Source organism: Danio rerio, chromosome 23 (genome assembly GCF_052040795.2).
Source record: "Danio rerio strain M-AB ecotype USA chromosome 23, GRCz13ab, whole genome shotgun sequence".
NCBI classification, from domain to species: Eukaryota; Metazoa; Chordata; class Actinopteri; order Cypriniformes; family Danionidae; genus Danio; species Danio rerio.
In genome coordinates this window covers 404,180-427,723 of record NC_141043.1, presented here as the reverse complement: position 1 = coordinate 427,723, position 23,544 = coordinate 404,180, and the positions used below count along the sequence as shown (strand labels likewise).

At 39.6% G+C, this 23,544-nt stretch overlaps 2 protein-coding genes across 3 annotated transcripts in view; one reads left to right on the top strand and one right to left on the bottom strand.

Moving 5' to 3' along the window:
* Positions 1–637: 637 nt before the first annotated feature.
* ap4b1 (adaptor related protein complex 4 subunit beta 1) lies at positions 638–17,344 on the bottom strand. Of its 2 annotated transcripts, XM_087305361.1 has the most exons (12): positions 17,239–17,344; positions 16,299–16,431; positions 15,665–15,889; positions 12,296–12,426; positions 11,125–11,272; positions 10,479–10,975; positions 9,964–10,047; positions 7,530–7,633; positions 4,827–5,034; positions 3,883–4,155; positions 2,153–3,391; positions 638–985 (listed from the first exon to the last, which is right to left on the bottom strand). In XM_087305361.1, exons 2-11 carry the CDS (start codon positions 16,409–16,411, stop codon positions 2,985–2,987), a joined length of 2,190 nt encoding a protein of 729 aa, XP_087161487.1. In that variant the 5' UTR covers positions 16,412–16,431; positions 17,239–17,344; the 3' UTR covers positions 638–985; positions 2,153–2,984. The 2 variants fall into 2 exon arrangements, with proteins under 2 accessions (XP_087161487.1, NP_956632.1); NM_200338.1 differs by lacking the exon at positions 638–985 and having other exon boundaries at positions 2,939–3,391; positions 17,239–17,318.
* A 2,687-nt stretch (positions 17,345–20,031) lies between these two features.
* The window catches only part of bltp3a (bridge-like lipid transfer protein family member 3A), a 33,230-nt gene continuing 29,717 nt past the window's right edge, over positions 20,032–23,544 (top strand). The window contains exon 1 of the mRNA XM_087306294.1: positions 20,032–20,180. Coding sequence (XP_087162420.1) covers positions 20,137–20,180 — 44 coding nt within the window. The 5' untranslated portion in view covers positions 20,032–20,136. The remainder of the gene's footprint in view (positions 20,181–23,544) is intronic.

Here is a 23,544-nt window from a genome sequence, read left to right as displayed (position 1 = left end):
CAAGAAGGTCACTGGTTCGAGTCTCGGCTGGGTCAGTTGGCGTTTGTGTGGAGTTTGCATGTTCTCCCCAGGTTTCCTCCGGGTGCTCCGGTTTCCCCCACAGTCCAAACACATGCACTATAGAGGGAATTGATCAACTAAACTTGCTGTAGTGTATGAGAGTGTATGGGTGTTTCCCAGTATTGGGTTGCAGCTGGAAGGGCATACGCTGTGTAAAACATTTGCTGAAATAGTTGGTGGTTCATTCCACTGTGGCGACCCCTGATTAATAAAGAGACTAAGCTGAAAAGAAAACGAATATGTATTACATTCTCGTTAACGTTCAGCCACAGCTGTATCCCTTCTAGCAACAACCCAAGTCTTCCTTGCACAAAGAGCGCTAGTAACAGTAGCATCACCAGAAAAAGACTGATGACACTTGAGATGACAACTCTAGTCAAAATCTAGTCAGAGTCTTGTAATTCCAGTAACTGTGATGAAAACACATGCTGTGAGCACACCTTTAGGGCATTGAGACACAAACAAATATTTCAGAATAAGTAAACAACTTGTCACGTCATCTCAAAATGATCATATCCATGACACGACTGCATGTTGACATTATTTCAACATGGAGAAACATGCATGAGATGCTAAATGAAAGCATGCACATGTTTATTGTCTGAATCATTCATTAATAAACAAACATGAAGAGATCAATTTTACAGTTTGCCGACTCTTTACTTGAAAGGGGTGTTCATAAGACACCTTTATAATCATGATATGACACATGTCGTGAATATAAATGAGATTTTATGCATATTATTGACATTATTTAGTGCACATGTTCAAATGTTTTTGTTGAAACACCATTAGAGGATCTAGGCAAACAATACAACAGTTAAACACTTGTGTGTCTTCAAGGGCGTCTCTTAGCTTAGACAATCTAAACCAACAATGTATCTCAGTCAGGAGTATCCAAACTCAGTCCTGGAGGGCCGGTGTCCTGCATAGTTTAGCTCCAACTTCCTTCACCACACCTGCCTGAAAGTTTCTATTGTACCTAGTAAGAGCTTGATTAGCTGGTTCAGGTGTGTCTGATTAAGCTGAAACTAAACTATGCAGGACACCGGCCCTCCAGGACAGAGTTTGAGCACCCCTGCTCGAAGTAAACAACACAATAGTCGAACGCTTATGTATCTTCACGTACGTTCCATAGATTAAACAATCTAAATAAGCAATATAGTGAACTTCACATGCGTCCCATGTTTATTCATTCATTCGTTTTCTTTTCAGCCTAGTCCCTTTATTAATCCAGGGTCGCCACAGCAGAATGAACCGCCAACTTATCCAGCATATGGTTTAGATGAACAAAAGAAACAACACAGTATTTGAACACTGGTGTATCTTCATCTATATCTCGTGTTGAAAATCTGCAGGAGGCTCTGCAGCACACAGATGAATGTAGTGATGTTGTGCTGTCTTTTAGGCAGAATTTTAATAATAATAATAATATGAATAATAATAATAATAATATTACTAGTAATAACAATATTACTACTAATAATAGTAATAAAAATAATATAATAATAATAATAATAGTAATAAAATTATTAATAACAATAATACTAATAATAATAACCATAATAATACTAATAATAATAATAGTAATGATAATAATAAAATTAATAATAATAATAATAGTAATAATAATAATAATAATAATAATAGTAGTAATAATAATAGTAGTAATAATACTAATATTAATAGTAATAATAATAATAAAAATATTAGTAATAATAATACTAATAATAATAATAGTAATAAAATTAATAATAATAGTAATAATAATAATAATAGTAATACAATTAATAATAATAATAATAAAATATTAGTAATAATATAATAATAATAATAATAATAGTAATAAAATTAATAATAATAATAATAATATTAATAATAATAATAAAAATAATAATAATAGTAATAAAATTATTATTATTAATAATAATAATAGTAGTAATAATAATAATAATAATTAAAATAATAGTAATAATAATAATAGTATTAAATAATAATAATTATAATAATAGTAATAATAATAATAATATAAAATAATAATAATAATAATAATAAATAATTTCTGGGTAAAAAAACTCATTTTAGGTGTAACTGTCACGATCACCAATGATCTATCCTTTGCAGATTGCAGGAAAACACTATCAACCACACAACTACCACTGAACTGAACTACATTTCCCATCATGCACCTCACACACACACCAGTTCCAGATCACCCAAGGAAAATGCAATGAAGAGTACACAGGTTTGCAAACCCTCCTAAAGTTACAAATAATGGCGCCGATGCGAGCGATCATGTGGTGAACGTTGATCCGCCAGCCGAGATCAGTCGAGTGTTTTCGGTGTGCTAAAAGACTCGGTGGGTCAGCTGTTTAATGGCCCAAATCTCGATACATTGCATTCACTGCGTGTTCAGTTTAAATGGCTGCTAAATGTAAAATCTCTGTTGCTCATTCGATGTGTTGAGCCCAGTGAGCCTTACATCCAAAAATAGTTAATCAAGTTGTAGTCAGTCTCAAAACCGCTCCATTTAGTCCACCGTTTTTATGTTGTTAAACTGAAAAAAAAGGACTGTGTGTGCTTATATCAGCCCAATATGACGGTCTATACACTATACCTGCACACACGTTTGTCCAAACAGCTGGAAAAGGAGATTTTCCACCATAGGTGCCCTTTAAGTCAGCCTTAAATCAGCCTTTAGGCTTGATAGTCAGGCTCCTGTTGGTGTCGTCAATCTGGCAACCTGCACTTGTGTGTGTGTTGAACCAGACGTGCAATACCTACGTCAACCACTGGGTGTCAAACTTACTGCACCTTTAATTAAACTGAATCTAGATCCGACCCCTGTTATCACCCCGATCCCTACAGTACAAGTTGATCCAAAGGTTGACTTCTTTTATTAGTGTAGCACCACAGCAAATCTTTTAAACACTCATTTGTCCTGTATTGAGAGTCTGCAGGACGCTCTGCAGGACACTGATGAATGCAGTGACGGTCTGCTGGTGTTCCGGCTGCTGTTTTATAGTCACCGTCAGCATCTCCGGGTCATCTTGCAGCAGTTCAGCTAGGACGAGCGTCCCGGAGCCCCTGCTATAGATGTAGGCCCTCCAGGGTAGTGCGCGGGCCGGGCTGAAGGCCAGTGTCTGGATGTGCACCGGCTGCAGGGCGCTCTGAAGTGTGTCCGCTGCGCATCCAGAGAAACACACCGTCTGACGCTGCAGGACCTCCAGCTGCTGCCACATCTGCTCAAACGCCTCGGGGGACACAGCAGCACCCGCACACAGGCTGACACCTGCTTCTGAGACGTCCCGCATGGAGACGGGGACGTGTTCTGGCAGGCAGAGACACAATGGTGGAGTACAGCGTTACGCTCTTATTCAGCACTTTCAAAACTAGAGATGAAAGATTAAAGGGGAATGTGCAGGGTGGGTTGAGAATGTAAATGCGACTCTGCTGTCTCTAGAGTGTGTGTGTGTGTGTGTGTTTAAGTCTGAGCTGAGAACAGCACACAGATGATGTTCTCCAGCTCTCTGAAACTGACCCTTTCAGGCTTTGATCCTGATTGTGGTGTTTTGGTGACTGTCTCTTTAAATGCAAATGAGATTGTGCTCTTTTCAGAAGAGGGCGGAGCTACAGACACCTGTGTGTCAGCATAGTGGCCGATTCAAACACTCTAATGGCTAATGGACAGACGGCTGCTTCTCACTCAGGGCTGCTGTTTATGCTAATGAGATGGAGAGATGGGAACTAGTGGGCGGGGCTTTCCCCCTCTGATGACACGTACAAAGGGAGAATGTCAATCAAAGTGTTTCTGCTTGGTACCTGTGAGCAGCTCAGTGTCTGCAGTGTCGTCGGTGTGTTCTGATGCTGATAGAGCAGTGTTGTGGAGCTGTAGGTCTGCCGCAGACAGGGGGCCGAGTGTGTTGAAAATAGAGACCCACTGACTGACGGGCTCCTCTTGTGCACTAGTAAGGACACTCAGAGATGGGTCTGATTTAGGGCCCGTCACAACCTTCCTCGTCTCTTCAATACCCCGCTGAAGAAGCCTGTAGTACAGCAGAGCCCGGTCTCGCACACACATGTCGCTCTCCTCCTCTGAAGACACACACACATACACACACACACACACACACACACACACACACACACAATATGGATAGGGAACATACTGAATCTAATGCGTCTGCTGTGAAGATTCAAATCAATGTGCACAGACAGATCGACAGACAAAGACAAACACAAACAGACATAGAGAGACAGAGACAGACAAAACAACAAACACCAACAGACAGAAATACACAAACAGAGAACAACAGACAGAATGACAGACAGACAGAACAACAGACAGACAGACAGACAGACGAAACAACAGACACAGACAGAAAGACAGACAGGCAGACAGAACAACAGACACAGACAAACAGACAGACAGAACAACAGCCACAGACAGAACGACAGACAGACAGAACAACAGACACAGACAAACAGAACAACAGACAGACAGACAGACAGACAGACAGACAACAGACAGACAGACAGACAGACAGACAGACAGAACAACAGCCACAGACAGACAACAGACAGACAGACAGACAGACAGACAACAGACAGACAGACAGACAGACAGACAGAACAACAGCCACAGACAGAACGACAGACAGACAGACAGACAGAACGACAGACAGACACAGAGACAGACAGACACAGGCAGAAAGACAAACACACACACACACACACTGACAGACAGACATGTCGTCCTCTATCACCTATACAGTAGTGCAGCAGACGGCCCAGCATGTCTTGTGTCTCAGCAGGGCGTCTCAGGAACATCTTGAGTGCTGCGGTCAGTATCTCCATCTTCAGCGCCGCAGACAGCTCCGTCTTCAGCCCGTCGATGTAGACCTCCAGCAGATAGGGGGCGCTGCTGATCTGATCCGCATGCTCGCCCAGCAGCCACAACAGAGCCTGCTTTCCCTGACAAGCACAACAACACATCTCACTCACTCTCACCCTGACCCTTCAGTTCAGCTCACGACTCTGAACTACTGCCTATATTAAAGTACCCGGGTGCTCCGGTTGCCCCCACAGTCCAAACACATGCACTATAGGGGAACTGATCAACTACACTGGCCGTAATGTATGAGTGTGTGTTTGTGTGTGAGAATGAGTGTGTATGGGTGTTTCCCAGTGCTGGGTTGCAGCTGGAAGTAAAACATATGCTAGAATCGTTAACGGTTCATTCCACTGTGGTGATCCCTGATAATTAAGAGACTAGGCCAAGGGAAAATGAATGAATGAATGAATGAATGAATGAATGAATTAATGAATGGATGAATGCACTTTTCCTGATTTAGATGATAACGTTCTGCTATTTGCAATCATACACTGCTACTCTCTGATGATCTGAAGTGTTTTGCAGAGCATTTATGGTCAGATTATTTAAATTTGGTAGACATTTAGTCATGTTTGGGTTTCTGCTTTGGCTTAAATGACTATTCTGCAGACATGTCTGATAGGCTGCTCATCGTGTTCTCTACAGCTAATCTGAGGCATCTGTTTCCCTCCAGCGGAAGTTGATTAAGCTGCATGTGCAGAATCTGACCTGATAATCTACTGAAGGCTCCGAGTGATAGACGTGTGTTTTGATGATGTGTGAGGGGCACATTTACACCATCACATCTACAGAATGCTGTATTCTTCATGCAGTTAGGCAGGTTATTTACTGTGCATGACACTGCTGTGTTTTCGGGGTGTGGAAAATCTTAGTAAATGAGCATGTTTTTATTTAAGGATACAGTACTATCTCTATGTACACTGCAAAACTCTGATTTCTTTATTCTTGTTTTGTGATTTCATTATTTTCTGTATTTATTTACAATGAGGCTGTTAACTAGAGTGTTTTGTCACTCCTTTGTTTCTAACTTACTAAAGGAATAGTACATCCAGAAATGGTGGAAATTTCTCCGTATTTACTCTCCCTCAAGTGCTTTTAAACCTTTATGAGTTTCTTTCACCTGTTAAACACTACAGAAGATATTTAGAAAAACGCTGAAATCCGGTAACCATTGACTTCCATAGTAGGAAAAACAAATACTGCAGAAGTCAATAGTTACCCAGTAGCACACATTACTATTTTGTAACTTATTAAAGGGACAGTTCACCCGAAAATTAAAATCTACTTTTTATTTACTCTCCCTCATGTAGTCTTAAATCTTTATGAGCTGCTTTTTTGTTACACACTACAGAAGATATTTTGAAGAATGTTGGAAACCGGTAACCATTGAATTGCATAGTTTATTTGCAATGAGGTTGTATTGGTTAATGCGTTTACTAACGTGAACAAGCAATGAACACTACATTAAGGAAGACACAGCTGTTCATTGTTAGTTCATGCTGCATTAACTAAGGGCTGGTCCACAGTTTATGAGGCACTTTTGTTGTATAGACAGATGCTAAAAGTCAGATATATGCAATTTAATTAATTAATCGTGTTTGCATTCTCCACATTTTACCTTTTTTTTTAAACAAATGTTTAGCAAAAGAAAACTTTTGGCTAAATTACTGTAGACTCTATTTAAAATGCAAACATTAAACATAATGCGAGCATATTAGCATGAAGTATAGCATACTTAAAAATGCTAAACCTGTAGACAGACAGACTGAAAGACAGATAGATAAAGTGCAGTCATTGATTAAAAGCATATCAGTGTTGTTATTTACTTTTATTTAAATTATTTATGTATTTTTTTAAATTGTGTGCCTGTCAGTGGAGTTTGTGGGACACATTTTGCAGCGTTTACATGCACATAAATTATTAAAATAAAACATTATATCATTTCATAAAGTTGTTTCAAAAACATTGTATATATATTTTTTTTAAAGATTTATTTATGGCCTTTTTTTGCCTTTATTAGATAGGACAGTATTAAGACAGGAAGCAAAGTGGGAGAGAGAGAGAGGGGGAAAGGAAATGTCCTCCGGGATTCAAACTCGCGACGCCCGGACGTGCTATTGCACCATATGTCGGCTCACTAACCACTAGGCTATTGCGCTGACAAAAACATTATATTTTCAAAAATATTTCCTGTAGTATTGGTCCTTCTGGAGAAAGTCTTATTTGTTTTATTTGGGCTAGAATGAAAGCCGTTTTAAAGCCACGTTAAGGTCAATATTATTCACCCCTTCAGCAATATTAGTGTTGGATTGTCTCCAGAACAAACCACTGTTATACAATGACTTGCCTAATTACCCTAACTTTACCCTAATTACCCTAGTGAAGCCCTGGGAGAAGCCTGTCTCAATTACAGTCAAAAAAAGCATGCTGGTTGAATAAAAGTGACTTTAAATCTGAATTTGCCAGAGGACTTGAATAATTTCGGGCTTGACTGTATGAATGCGAGTGTGAACAGAAAACGTGCTTGTTTTAGAGTAAATAAAATCATCTGAATGATAATAAACGATGTCCTCACCTCACTATCCTGAGGATAATCCACACAGGACTCGACAGTGAGGCACACAGCGGCTGTACACTGAGGACAGAACCACACCAGATCCCTGAAGGTCTGGATCACGGCTAAACACACACACACGTGCACACGCGCACACACATACAGAGAGAGAGAAGCAGCAGACCATACTGTCAGCTTATAATGTCTGTTAGCAAACAAAGCCTGCATCCAGGCAGAAAGAGGTCTGTGGAAAGCAAACAGTAAAACATGCACACACACCGTACGTCCTTCAGGAACAAGAAGAAAAAAAGAGATGTCATTCAGCGAACCGTTTTGTCCCTTATCTACTTAATAAAGGCTCAGATTTGCCAAAAATGAGGAATTACTCTATATATATTCTCCCTCAAGTGTTTTTAAACCTTTATGAGTAACGCTAAGAGTACAGCTCCTTCCGGAAGAAGAAGAAAAAACTGAAATGTCATTAACTGGACTGTTTTGTCACTTGTTTTGTAATTTAATAAAGGAATAGTTCACCCAAAAATAAAAAAGATCTCCTTATTTACCCTTCCTCAAGTGGTTTTAAACCTTTGTGGGTTTCTTTCTTTTGTTAAACACTACAGAAGATATTTTGAAGAATGTTGGAAACCGGTAACCATTGAATTGTATAGTAGGGAAAACAAGCAGTGTGGAAGTGAATGGTTACCCAGTAACACACAGGACTATTTTGTCACTTATTAAAGGGGCAGTTCACCCAAATAAGAACATGTATCCTTTATTTACTCTCCTTAACCTTAATGAGTTTCTTTTTTGTTAAACACAAATGAAGACATTTTGAAGAATGTAATCGTTGACTTCAATAATAGGAAAAACAAATACTGTGGAGATCAATGGTTACCCAGTAACACACACAGAGTACATCCTCCAGGGAAGTAGAAGAAAATACTAAAACGTTATTATCGTTTTGTCACTTATTTAGTAACTTATTAAAGGGTCAGTTCACCCAAAATAAATATTTCCTCTCTATTTACTCTCCTTCAACAGTTATAAACTTTTGAGTTTCTTTCACCTGTTGAACACCAAAGAAGATACTTTGAAGAATGCTGAAAACCGGTAACCATTCACTTGCATAGTAGGAAAAACAAATCTATGGAAGTCAATGGTTACCCAGTAACATACACTACCATTTTGTCACTTATTTTGTGACATACCTGTAATAAAGGAATATTTATTACCCCCCCCCCCCCCTTAAAAATCATATTTACTCTCCCTCAAGTGGTTTTAAACCTTCATGGGTTTCTTTATTTTGTTAAACACTACCAGTAACCATTAACCATTGAGTTGCATAGTAAGAAAAACAAATACAGTGGAATTCAATGGTTACCCAGTAACACACAGTACAATTTTGTCACTTATTAAAGGGACAGTTCACCCAAATAAGAACATTTACTCTTTATTTACTCTCCCTCAAGGGGTTTAAAACCTTTATGAGCTGTTTTTTTGTTAAACACAAATGAAGATATTTTGAAGAATGCTGAAAACTGTTAATCATTGACTTCCCTAATGGGAAAAACAAATGCTGTGGAAGTCAATGGTTACCCAGTAACACTAAGAGTACATCCACCGGGAAGAAAAGGCAATAGTATCTGGATGCAGCCTTTATGATGCAAGCTGAGACTGCATCACTCAGCGATGCAATGTCAGACACAATGCACTCAATGCAGTGAGTGACGTCACTGTGACGCGTAGGGTTAGGTGAGTGCATTAAAAAGCATTGGATGCAGCTCAGATTGCACTGCACCGAGTCTGCAGCAAGACCCCTCTCAGAAAAGATGAAAAACTGAAATGTTATTAACTGGACTGCTTTGTCACTTATTTTGTAATTTAATAATGCAATAGTTGACCACCCACTCCCCGCCTTCCTCCCTTTTAATTAGCTACTTTCTCCTGTTGAACACTAAAGAAGATAATTTGAAGAATGCTGAAAACCGGTAACCATTCACTTGCATAGTAGGAAAAACAAATCTATGGAAGTCAATGGTTACCAAGTATCATACACTACCATTTTGTCACTTATTTTGTGACATACCTGTAATAAAGGAATATTTATCCCCCCTCCCCCCCTTAAAAATCATATTTACTCTAAATTTATTTAAACTAATCCTGTAGAAGTAAATGGTTACCCGGGAACACTAAGATCAAGTCCTTTGAGTTTCTTTCCTGTTCACCCAAATGAAGATATTTTGAAGAATGCTGAAAGCCGGTAACCCCTGACTTTCCAAAATGAATACTATGGAGGTCAATGGTTACCGGTTTCCAACATTCTTCAAAATATCTTCATTTGTGCTGAACAGAAGAAAGAAACTCATAAAGGTTTAATACAAGTAAAAGGAGTGTAAATGATGATGTTTGGGTGAACAATAAGAGAAATCATGCAGAGGTGTGTGTGTTCTCGTACCGGATGTGATGTGATCCTGCTTCAGTGCCAGCAGGCCGGTCAGGATATCCAGACACTTCTCGCTGTATGTTCGCCCTATACGCCCTGGACACCAGAAAGAAACATGTGCAATAAGAAAACACACAGCTGTACTGATAACAACAGCAGCACAGTGGCTCAGTGGTTAGCACTGTGGCCTCACAGTATGAAGGTCACTGGTTTGAGTCTCGGCTGGGTCAGTTGGTGTTTCTGTGTGGAGTTTGCATGTTCTCCCCGTGTTGGCATGGGTTTCCTCCGGGTGCTCCGGTTTCCCAGTCCAAACACATGCACTATAGGGGAACTGATCAACTAAACTGGCTGTAGTGTATGAGTGTGAATAGGTGTATATGGGTGTTTCCCAGTACTGGGTTGCAGGTGGAAGGCCATCCACAGTGTAAAACATACGCTGGAATAGTTGGCAGTTCATTGCGCTGTGATAATAATGTTGTTACAGATAAGGAAGTAAAGGTATCTCTAACAGTGAGGTGTATCTTCACCAATAGCGGCGATGGCAGCCTGGGCCAGTTCAGCAGACACATCAGTACAGTAGCTCTTCATCTCCTCCAACACCAGCGCCACGTTCTCATCGTTCACCAGCGCCACCAGGATCTCCATCTTCCTGAATTTAATGTAACTGGGCTCCGAGTACCCGCAGAAGAAGCGCTTGTAGTGTGTGTTGAATAGGGCCGGCTGACTGCGCATCACCTGCTGAATGTGGCACAGTCCAGCAAAGCGCAGCTCCCGGGATGCAGCGCCACACGTGGCCAGCAGGGGCGCACTGGAGCACAGCAGGGCGTCAGCCTGGACTGCGGGGTGGGCGGCGGCCAGATGGAGGAAGAGGCGGAGCGTGGAGATGGCCACATGTGATTGGCTGCTCTGGAGGAAGGGGTCCAGCAGGCTGAGGATATCGAAAAGCTCGTCGTCATTTCGAGGACGGTAGCGGAGCAGGAACGTCAACACTTCACTCTGAGCCCAGCAGTCCAGATCCTTCAGTCTGAGTGTAGAAAACAGCAGAACAGCATTCAATACGAGTACATCCACCTGTTTTCAGTCTTTAGTTTATGATTTCACGCTTATTTGTTTATGTATTTTATGCACTACTTAGTGTTATTCTCCTTTTAGGGGAGGGGTGGGGGGTGTGACCTGTTGAGCAGGTGATGAGCGATGGGTTTATTAATAACCACTCCGCCCTCATCCTTCAGGATGTCCTCCAGGGCCCGCAGACAGTTCACCACCACCACTGGGTCTGGGTCCCTCAGTAGGGCATACAGCTCGTTCACTAGACTGCCATCTGAAACACACACACAAACACAAACACACAAACACACACATAAACACACACATAAACACACACATAAACACACACACACACACACACACACATAAACACACACACACACACACACACACACACATAAACACACACACACACACACACACACACACACACGCACACACACACACACACACACACACACACGCACACACACACACACACACACGCACACGCACACACACACACACGCACACACACACACACACACACACACACACACACACACACACACACACAGTACAGTCACACACTGCATACACCCTTCCTGCTCTGTGCTGTATTACTACTGGACTGTTACTTGTTAGAGAGCGTTGCTAGGCTGTTGTTTTTGCTCAAAGTGGTTGCTAGGGCATTGCTTAGTGTTGCTTAACTTAGGCTGTTGATAGTTAGAGTGTCACTAGTCTATAGCAGCCACTGGGTGCTGGGTGATTGTAAGGGTTTTTACAAGACCTTGCTTGTTAGTGTCGCTAGGCTGTTGCTTTGAATTGCGATTGGTTGCTAAGGCACTGCTAAGTGGTGCGAGGGTGTCCTGGGTGATTATGGGGTTGTTGTTTAGGTTGTTAGAGTGTCGTTAGGCTGCTGATGTCGTTTCGCCATCACGAGTTATGTAGCTCAACCATAAGATAATAGATATGTTTTCCTGTCTCTTAAATAAAACTTCCTCAAACCGGAAGGGCCTTTCAATAATGCAAAACAAAGTAGAAACGCTACGGCCATGTAAAGCCCCGAGGACAGGAAATACCTCAGTAATAATAGAGCAAACAGTCTTTGTATTGTCTTGCTTTGAATACAAATGTTTGATTTCTCCAAAACATGTGCAAGTGTGTGATGTTGAAAGAAAGACATAATTAGGTCAGAATCAATGCGATGCTCCTGAGCCCAAAACATTCCTTTAAAGAGAACACTGAGAAACAAAATGCTGCATCATTTAATCGATTACACAATAATTATCAGATCATAATAAGGGGTGAAAGTCACCTATCTCCGTGCGGGGCTGTAGACTGTGCATTTTGGCACAGCCAAGCACAGCGACTCTCCTTACGTAGCTGGCTTTGTCCCGCAGACCAGCAACAATGGGCTGCTCTATGTACTCTGTCATTCCTGGCATTCTGGAAAAGCAAGCCAAAAATGGAGTGTAAACAGAGGACAGCGGATCTGTCAGTGTTCATCAAAGAAGACAGAAACGCTGTTGGCATGTGCATTACCTGGATTTCAACACGGTCACAATATGTTGGTAAAAAAATGTCAGTGTTGTCATGAGAATACATGTGCTTATAAACACTGTGATATTACAGCATATCATGGAGACGAAATAAAAAGAAAACGCCATCGCAAACCTTTCAGCAGGCGGTGTGTTTATAAGGGTCAAGTCAGGGTGTTGCTTTGTTTAGAGTGTTGTAAAGCCAGCACTTACACTGTCCATTTGTCATTGCTTGAATGGTGAGGTAGTGTTGTTCCAGAGATTTTGGAAACAGCCACTAGATGGCGCAGCGGCTGGAATGAAAATTCCACTAGAACAGCAGCATATTATAAGTCTGTAAAATTAACTATTAAAGTGCTGATGATTGTGATAGTGAGTGTTGTATTGTCGTCTTTCAGGTTGTATCTCAGCTTTAATGCTCTTTTTTAAATGAATAAATAGAAATAAAGCAGCTGCTTGCTGTTGCGACAGCAATAAGATTCAAGAGACGGCCGATCGCTTTCACTCCAACATGGCGGAATCCAGAGTGTTGCAATGGACCGTTCTATTGAGTGTCACCTCTTGGTCATTCTAAGCTCTTTGTTATGATGTCTAGGATGGTTGCTAGTCAATTGTGTTTGTAATAGTTGCTAGGGTGTTGCTAAGTGATTTATAAAGTGTTCTTCGTAGTTGCTAAGGTGTTACTTATTAGAGCGTTTCAATGACAACTGGTGGAGTGTTAAGAGGTCAATGATTGGATGTTGTTGTTGTGGTGTTCCAGGTTGTCAGGGGTGTTATTAGGTGATTGACAGTGTGTCTTAGATGGTTGCTAGGCTGTTGTTTTTATCTCAGTATTAAGTATAATGTGTTCTTCTGGGTAGTTGCTAAGGTGCTACTTAGAGTGTTTCAATGGCAACTGGTAAAGTGTTAAAAGTCATTGCTTGGATGTTGCTGTGTTGTTCCAGGTGGTCAGGGGCGTTACTAGGTGATTGACAGTGAGTTTTAAATGGTTGCTATGGTGTTGCTTTGTTAAGAGTGTTGTAAGGTCAGCAGTTACACTGTTCAGAGTCATTACTTAAATGTTGTAGTAGTGTTGATCTGGAGAGGTTTTCTATGATGTCTAGGACGGTTGCTAGGCAATTGTTGTGTTCCTAATGGTTGCTAAGGTGTTGCTAAGTGATTTATAAAGTGTTTTTCTGGGCAGTTGCTAAGGTGTTACCGATTAGTGTTTTTAATGGGATGTATTGCAGTATTAGAAGTCATTGCTTAGATGTTGCTGTGGTGTTCCAGGTTGTCAAGAGTGTTACTAGGTGATTGACAGTGTGTCTTAGATAGTTGCTAGGGTGTTGCTTTATTTAGAGTGCTGTAAGGCCAGCAGTTAGACTGTTCAGAGTCATTGGTTGAATGTTGTAGTAGTGTTGTTCCAGAGATCATTACTATGATGTCTAGGATGGTTGCTAGGCAGATGTGTTTGTAATAGTTGCAAGGGTGTTGCTAAGCGATTGATAATGTGTTCTTCTTGGTAGTTGCTAAGGTTTTGCTTATTAGAGTGTTTCAATGACAACTGGTTAAGGTCATTTATTGAATGTTGTTGTGTTTCAGGCTTTCAGGGGCGTTACTAGGTGATTATTAGTGTATCTTAGATGGTTGCTAGGGTGTTGATTTGTTCTTAATAATAAATGTAATGTGTTCTTCTGGGTAGTTGCTAAGATGTTACTTATTAGAGTGTTTCAATGACAACTGGTGGAGAGTTAAGAGGTCAATGCTTGGATGTTGTTGTGGTGTTTCAGGTTGTCAGGGGCGTTACTAGGTGATTGACAGTGCGTCATAGATGATTGCTATGGTGTTGCTTTGTTGTAAGGCCAGCAGTTACACTGTTTGATTCATTGATTGCTTGAATGTTGTAGTAGTATCTTTCCGGAGAGGTTTACTATGAGGTCTAGGATGGTTGCTAGGCAGTTGTTGTGTTCCTAATGGTTGGTAAGGTGTTGCTAAGTGATTTATAAAGTGTTTTTCTGGGCAGTTGCTAACATGTTACCGATTAGTGTTTTTAATGGGAAGTATTGCAGTGTTAGAGGTCATTGCTTGGATGTTGCTTTGGTGTTCCAGGTTGTGTCATAGATGGTTGCTAGGCTGTTGCTTTGTTTAGACTGTTGTGAGGCCAGCAGTTAAACTGTTCAGATTCATTGCTTGAATGTTGTGGTAGTGTTGTTCCAGAGATCATTACTATGATGTCTAGGATGGTTGCTAAGCAGTTGTGTTCATAACAGTTGCTAGGGTGTTGCTAAGTGATTTATAAGGTGTTCTTCTTGGTAGTTGCTAGGGTGCTACTTATTATAGTGTTGCAATGGCAGCTGATAGTGTTAAAGTCATTGCTTAGACATTGTTGTTGTTGTTGTTGTGTTCCAGATTGTCAGGGGCGTTACAAGATGATTGACAGTGCGTCTTAGATGGTCGCTAGGGTGTTGCTTTGTTTAGAGTGTTGTAAGGCCAGCAGTTACATTGGTCAGAGTCATTGCTAGGCTGCTGATGTTTTATTCTCAATAGTAGGTATAAGGTGTTCTGGGTAGTTGCCAACATATTGGAGTGTTTCAGTTGTAACTAGTGCAGTGGTTAAGGTCATTGCTTGGATGTTATTGTGGTGTTCCAGGTGGTCAGGGGCATTACTAGGTGATTGTCAGTGAGTATTAGATGGTTGCTAGGGTGTTGCTAAGTGATTTATAAGGTGTTCTTCTTGGTTGTTGCTAAGGTGCTACTTATGATAGTGTTTCAAAGGCAGCTGATAGAGTGTTAAAGTCTGCTTGGATGTTGTTGTGGTGTTCCAGATTGTCAGGGGTGTTACATGGTGATTGTCAGTGAGTATTACATGGTTGCTAGGGTGTTGCTTTGTTTAGAGTAAAGCCAGCAGTTACAGTGTTCAAGGTCATTGCTTGGATGTTGTTTGATGTTGTTGTGGTATTCCAGGTTGTCAGGGGCATTGCTATGTGATTGCCAGTGTGTCTTAGATGGTTGCTAGGCTGTTGTTTAGTTCTCAATAGTACGTGTAAAGTATTCTTTTGGGTAGTTGCTAAGTGCTTCAATTGAAATAATTACAGTGTTCAAGGTATATGTCGGTGAATTGGAACGCAGCATAGGTCTAAACAACGAAAGAGTCAGACAATACACACCTAAAGTTGCACATGTTTCTCAGGGCCAGGCCTCGCACCATGGGATTGGGATCTGCACAGTCTTTTCTCAGTGTGTTGATGGCCAGCAGAGCCAGGTCAGGCTTATCGCTGGCATAAGTGCACATGTACAGATATACAAGTTTCTTCTGAACAATATCCACCGTGGCACTGGCTTTCACCATGTCCATGAATAAAGCAGAGACATCCAGACCCTGCGTCATGTACCTGTGAGGAAATACACAAATAACATTACATCAGAAATCACTTTATGATTTATAAAAATACAGTTTGACCCCTCACAGACCGCTGTTTTACATTAATATTCTCTACAGGATGCTTTACAGGAACACATTTGTGCAGACAAAACTAATCACCTAAGAAAAACACTGAAGACCACAGTACAAAGATTACTACACCTAAATTAATATGTTGGGGGAAAATATTATAATAAGCTTAAATAAAATCAGGAGGAACATTCAAATGATTTAATTTAGTTGAAAATTTGTTGTTTATTGCAATAACTGTTTTAGTTTAAATGTAATATCTTTCTATTCCTAATGATTTTTGGTGACCAAACTCTTATTTTACTGTTTAATAAATCGGTTTTGTTTAAATACAGTAAAAATTCACAGACCTGATGACTTTAGTGATGTAGCTCTTGTAGCGGAGACGGTCTGCTTGAACATTAGGATTAGACAGAGCACGTTTAAGCTCCTTAACCGTCTCCTCCGACCCAAAATAAGGCATTTTCTGGGTTCTTTAGAGGCCTGCCACAAAACAAAACAGCAGAGGAACCCAATCTTAAAGAGACAGTTCATCCAATAATGATCATTCAGTCATCGTTCACTCACTCTTCACTTGAGTTAGACTGGCCTTCATTATGACATGCAGTGTTTGTTATGATTAGGACTCGTCAATAAAACTATTATTCCAGAGGGACTCAGTAAAGACTGAGTTTGTTAAAGTCATAGTTCACCCCTGAAGTTAACATTATCTCATCAGTTACTCTGCCTCATGTGGTTCTTCCTTCTATTAAACACAAAACAACATATTTAGAAAAACATCCTCATTGACATCCATACTGTTTGTTTTTCCAACCACCCAGCATTCTTCAAAGTATCTTCTTTTGGGTTTAACCTCGTAAAGGTGTATGTGGGAGAGTAAATGATGAGGTAATGTTCATTTTATGGGTGAACTGACCCTTTAACAAACCCAATATAGTCTTTTCTGAATCCCTGTGATATAATGTAAGAGTTTTAATGACGTCTGATAATCATAACAAACACTGCATGTCATAATAAAGGTCAGTCTGACAGTACAGTATCACACACATTAAACCAGCCCATCAAAACAATGTTAATGAGCATAGGGCAATCATTAATAACATTAAGACTCAACTTTAAATAGATACAGCAGTACAGTAACAGAACACCTTCAATCTACAGTTCAGAATAAAATGCCTTCCGATATTAAACATTACTGTATTTCTGTTTAGCTAGTCATAGTCTCACAGCTACTACTTTTATTAAATAAATACGCTTTTCGCACTCATAACGTAATTAAATGTGACATACCTTCAGTATGACTTTCTAAACAGCAACATAATAGTTAAAAATGAACATTAATATTGGACAGCATCAAATGATCGGTGTGTTTATGTCAAACAGAAAGCGCGAAGCCAGAATCCGTTCTTTACTTCCTTTGACAACACAATATTAGGTTTTCAAAATAAAAGTCTGGTTTAACATTTTAATCACGGTACTTTAATGACGTTAATGTAAACATATTATCAATAATAAATGTGTATAAGTTGCATTCATTAAATTCTTTGATACATATTGCATGGCATGTGCCTATGCATCCTAACTGCACTTCTGTCATTGTGAATCAGGATGTTTTAAATCAAATACAAAAATGAATAATAAAATATTCACGTTCTAATAAATATTTAAATAGTTTTGAAAGGTTGTAAAAAAACAATTTTAAGTAAAATAAAGTTATTTTGCTGCATAATAAATTGTGTTGCAAATAAAACAAGGGAGAAACACACATTCAAATTAATAAAACTAAACACTGATATGAATATTGTTTAATATTTCATTATTCACCAAAACATTAAATAAAAATGCTAAAGTAAAAAAAATAAATAAATAAATAAAAAAACTGAACATTAATTTATTTATTCATTCACTTTCTTTTCGGCTCAGTCCCTTTATTAATCAGGGGTCGCCACAGCGGGATGAACCGCCAACCTATCCAGCATATGTTTTAAGCAGCAGATGCCCTTCCAGCTGCAACCCAGTACTGGAAAACACCCACACACTCCTACACACACACACACACACACACACTTTGGCCAATGTAATTAATCAATTTCCTATAGTGCATGTGTTTGGACTGTGGGGGAAACTGCAGCACCTGGAGGAAACCCACGCCAACAAGGGGAGAACATGCAAACTCCACACAGAAACACCAACTGAACCAGCTGGGACTCGAACCAGCGACCTTCTTTCTGTGAGAAAACTGAACATATTAGATAATATAAATTGCCAAGTAATTAAACATGAAACGTCAATTCCATTTGCTTGTTTATTCTTTAATTAATTAATTAATTAATTAATTAGCTAATATAGTTAGCTGGATTGTTTGTTAGTTAGTTCTGTATTTTCTCTGTTAATTTTTTTCTTTCTGCTTTATTCAACCCTCAAAAAATCATATCAAACATATTTAAAGACTATACTCAAGCAGCATGCAGTTAAAAACAATTTAGCCTTGTTTTAGCCAAGATGTCAATGTTTAGATACCTATTAGACATCTATCAGACATCTTTAAACACAATCAATGCTTGTTGTGAGACCCCTATTTTTTTTTTATCAATCAAGCCTTTATTTGTCACTACACTTTCGTATAGCGAAATTGGACCCCCCAGACCATACACAAAACATCACAAACAACTTTTCAGGGGAGACAGATCTTAGGAGGTAGCATTTAGAAACGAAGAAAGATACATTTGGACAGTTAGGCTAAAAAAAAAAAAAATGATTACCACAGCAACACTGCATTTTTGTGTTTAAAAGATAGTCTTATAGATGTCTGATACATGCCTAATAGATGCCTAGTAAAGGTTTAACAGATGTTTAATAGATGTCTAACAGATGTCTTGTAGATGTCTAAGAGATGTCTAGTAAAGGCTTAATAGATGTGTAATAGATCTCTAATATATCTCTAAAAGATGTCTAGTAGATGTTTCATAGATGTCTAGTAGTGTCTAACAGATGATTAATAGATGTCTAATAGATGTCTAATAGATGCCTAGTAGATGTCTAGTACATGTCTAACAGATAATTAATTGATGTCTAGATGTCTAATAATGTCTAATCAATGTTTAATAGATGTCTATTAGATGTCTTGTAGATGTCTAGCAGATGTCTAATAGGTGTCTAGTAGATGTCTTGTACATGTCTAATAGATGTCTAATAGATGTCTAGTAGATGTCTAGTAGATGTTTAATAGATGTCTAATAGTTGTCTAAAAGATGTCTTGTATATGTCTAGTAGATGTTTCATAGATGTCTAGTAGTGTCTAACAGATGATTAATAGATGTCTAGTAGATGTTTAATAGATGTCTAAAAGATGCCTGATGGATGTCTAGCAGATGTCTAATAGATGTTTAATAGATGTCTAATAGATATCTAAAAGATGCCTGATAGATGTCTAGCAGATGTCTAGTAGATGTCTAATAGATGTCTAATAGATGTTTAATAGATGTTTAATAGATGTCTAATAGATATCTAAAAGATGCCTGATAGATGTCTAGCAGATGTCTAGTAGATGTCTAATAGATGTCTAATAGATGTTTAATAGATGTCTAGTAGATGTTTAGTAAACGTTTAATAGATGTCTAATATATGTCCAATAGACGTCTTGTAAATAGCTTATAGATGTCTAATGAACATTTAAACTTGGTCTTCATTAAACAAAGGGCTACATTTGGGTTGTCAGTGAAAATCTAATAGACGTTGGTAAATACAGCCCAAAACTAGACATAATGTCATCAAATACACAATAATAAATAACTGCACACGTGAAGTCTGCGTACTCTGATTAGTCTAATTTTGGGCTTTTCTTAGACATCTATAGGATTTTCACTGACAGCCTCGTTTTAGCCAAAGCCCCCATTCATTCTGCAGTGGCGACCCCGGATAAATCAGGGACCACATCGACAGAAATTAAACGAATGTATGATTGAAGTGCGTATCCGCAGCTGTATCCCCTCTCTCTGAGGTGTTTTATTTTGACAAGCAGCCGGTCTGTGGGCGGAGCTAAACCGGTCATCATCATCATCTGCAGAAGAGACAGTCGTGAGCGGTGTGTGTGTTTGTGTGAGTGTGTGTTTGTGTGCGTGCGTGAGAGTGTGTGTGTCAGCGAAAGATTTCTGAAGATGCTGGAGAACAGGAGGCTCATCTGACGGGATGGCGGGAATAATTAAGAAGCAGATCCTGAAGCATCTGTCCCGGTGAGAAGCGGCTTTTATTCGGTAATGTCAGTGTCTGCATGAAGAAGAGGAGGACCATCACGGGGCTCACACTGCTAATAAACACACACACAACACGCACAGCCCGTGTTATATACACAAACACACACACAGAGCTGTGGTTTATTTGTTTGACAGGGATATAAAAGCGCATTTGAGGGGGTTAGCAGACAGGCTAATGGACTGCAGCATCACCGGTGTTAAATAACCATTCACCTGCACACACACACACACACACACACACACACACACACACACACACACACACACACACACACACACACACACTGGGCCTGACAGTGTCCTGTTAACTTGCTTTTTGTCTTTAGATAATATTGGGAGACTCAACATGGCATCATGTGTGGTAAAGTAATAAGTAAATAGGTTTATACATCACACATGGGGACTGTTTTTGTTTTTTTGTTTTGTTTATTTAGTCTCTGAAGTATGTTTTAGTTCTTTTAGAGGTTGTATGTTTTAATAATTATGACATTAATCACATTATGACATTTTGCTGTATATTAACCCTCCCTCGGCTGACAGGTCTTCTAAGACGTAGGTCATTTATGTTTTATTTGATATGTTTTTTACAGTTAAAGCAGATTTTAATGTAATAATTGCATCAAAAATAAAAGTTTAACCTAAGATATGTGTGTGCACTAAACAAATATATTATGTATATGTCATACACACGCATATAAAATAAAACCAAATCTGTATGAAACTTTTATATATATATATATATATATATATTATATGTGGGCATAGAGTAATTTTTCTAACCTAGATTAATCTCTCTGTAATCTTGGAATTAATCTAGATTAAAATGGCTGATTTTAATTCTGCCGAAGGCATTCAGAATATGTGTGCTATCCAAATAATGCCTAAAAGTAAGTCTTTGAGAACGAGTTTTTCAAGCCAGGTGGCGCATTAGACCAGGGGCTCGTCTCCTGTTTCCACAATGCATCACAAACTGCTTGAGGAACATACTCCAGCATATGGTTTTCACAGCGGATGCCCTTCCAGCTGCAACACATTACTGGGAAACACCCATACACACACACACACACACACACACACACACACACACACACACACACACACACACACACACACACACTACGGCCAATTTAGTTGATCAATTCCTCTATAGCACATGTGTTTGGGGGAAACCCACGCCAACACAACATGCAAACTCCACACAGAAACACCAACTGACCCAGCCGAGACTTAAACTAGCGACCTTCTTGCTATGACAGTGCTAACCACTGAGCCACCATGCCGTCCCTATCCTTCATTAAAGTTATAAATGTTGTATTATCCTGTGCCCGAATGCTTTAAACTCTGAAACCCGCCTTTAAAACATGCAAATGATAAAGTGTCTCTCTGTTAGACGCCACTACTCTCATGTTTTCTCAATTGTTGATCAACTATAATCCTGACTCTACATTGCATTTTGTGACGGGACTGTTGTAAACTCACACACACACACACACACACACACACACAAACACTGCGATATCGATGCTGAAACTGTATATCGTGCAGCACTACTGAACACACTCCTGACAGCCTTAAGCACAAGTTTCCGGTCACATGATGAGGATGAGCTTAATCTAACTCACATGTGGGCTGACCCTGTGTGTTTGCATCAGTGAGGGGGTGCATTCATTTGTTTCTTATTTATCTTTGTACTAGATGCTGCCGTCCACCTTGACATGAAGTCCTCATTTGAGGGCAGAAGGAAGTTCATAAATGCAGATTTTTAGTATTCAGTTGTCTAGATGCAAAACTAAAGAGTCTGTTGTTGGTAAATTTCATTGGTGATTCCAAATCTGACATTTAATTGTGAGCTTGAGTTTATTTGAGCACTTAATGTTTCCCTATTCAAAGACATTGCACTTGCATGCCCGAGAAGTGTTTCAATCATGGCTGCTGGGTCAAATTCTAATTTTGGCCTCTTAACAACTGTAGAATAAGTATTTTGGGTCTCCAGAATGTGCATTTAAACCTTTGTTTATTGACCTAAATGTGTTGCTGCATGGACATATTTAATCCCCCTTATTCTTAGGGGTGATAATGGTATAAATGTTTCTGACTGAGGGTATTTATATTGATGTTATTGATCTTATAACTGGAGCATCTGCTAAAGGAAACACTCTCTGGGGTTTGGCTGGTCTGAAAGCTCTTTCCCCTAATTCATGTTTAGAGCAAAGGTTGTCCTGAATCTGATCTGAACAATTTGGTGACTCCATGTATTATATGAACTCTTAATGTACTTTTGAAACTTTAAGCTTCTGCTTTAATAAAGGCTCCCTTCACACTTTCTTATTTTGTTTAGAAAATAAAACATTTAGCCCTGCTTCACTTCAGTATCACTTTAGCCAATAGCCATAGTTTTAAAGCCTAAAGGTATTTTAGTCCACTGTTATGAAGTCCGAAAGGCCTTGTAGTCTACTATTTGAAACAGAAAGGCCAAATAGTCTACTGTTTTGATGTCAGAAAGGCCTTTAGTCCACTGTTTTGTCACCCAAAGGCCATGTAGTCCACTGTTTTGATGCCAGAAAGGTCTTATAGTCCACGGTTTTAGCCCAAGTTACCTTGTTGTTCAATGTTTTGAAGCACAGAAGGTCTTATAGTCCACTGTTTTAGCCCAAGAGACCTTGTAGTCCAGTGTTTTGAAGCCCAAAAGGCCTTGTAGTCCAGTGTTTTGAAGCCCGAAAGGCCTTGTAGTCCAGTGTTTTGAAGCCTGAAAGGCCTTGTAGTCCACTGTTTGAAGGTTAAAAAGTCTTGTAGTCCAATGTTTTGAAGCACGGAAGGTCTTATAGTCCACTGTTTCAGCCCGAGAGGCCTTGTAGTCCAGTGTTTAAAGTCTAAAAGGTCTTGTAGTCTACTGTTTTGAGACCTGAAAGGCCTTGTAGTACACTGTTTGAAGCCCTAAAGGCGTTGTAGTCCAACGTTTTACCCCGAAAGGCCTTGTACTCTACTGTTTTTGCCTTAAAGGACTTGTTGTCCACTGTTTGGTTGTGATATCCCAGCAGGCTCTCTGTGGGTGTTAAAGCACATGCTAGTTCTGCTGTTCTCAGACATGGCTGAAGGTCTGCCAGCTTTCCCTCATTCAGCTCAGTCTGTCGTCTGTTTACTGTGTCAGAAAGCCTTCATGTTGTGCTCTGTTGACTCACACGCACACACACACACACACACACACACACACACACACACACACACACACACACACACACACACACACACACACACACACACACACACAAACACACACACAAACACTCCCGGACCTTCGTCTTAGTGCTGTTTACTAAGGCAAGTGTTATTATTGCTAGTGCTC

Excerpts from the sequence above, each read along its gene's own strand:
- ap4b1 (XM_087305361.1), bottom strand. The coding sequence starts at position 16,411 with ATGCCTTATTTTGGGTCGGAGGAGACGGTTAAGGAGCTTAAACGTGCT. Across the intron at positions 12,427-15,664 it reads AGAAACATGTGCAACTTTAG|AATGCCAGGAATGACAGAGT; the intron begins GTGTGTATTGTC and ends TTGCTTTTCCAG. Across the intron at positions 5,035-7,529 it reads ATTATCCTCAGGATAGTGAG|GGAAAGCAGGCTCTGTTGTG; the intron begins GTGAGGACATCG and ends TGTGCTTGTCAG.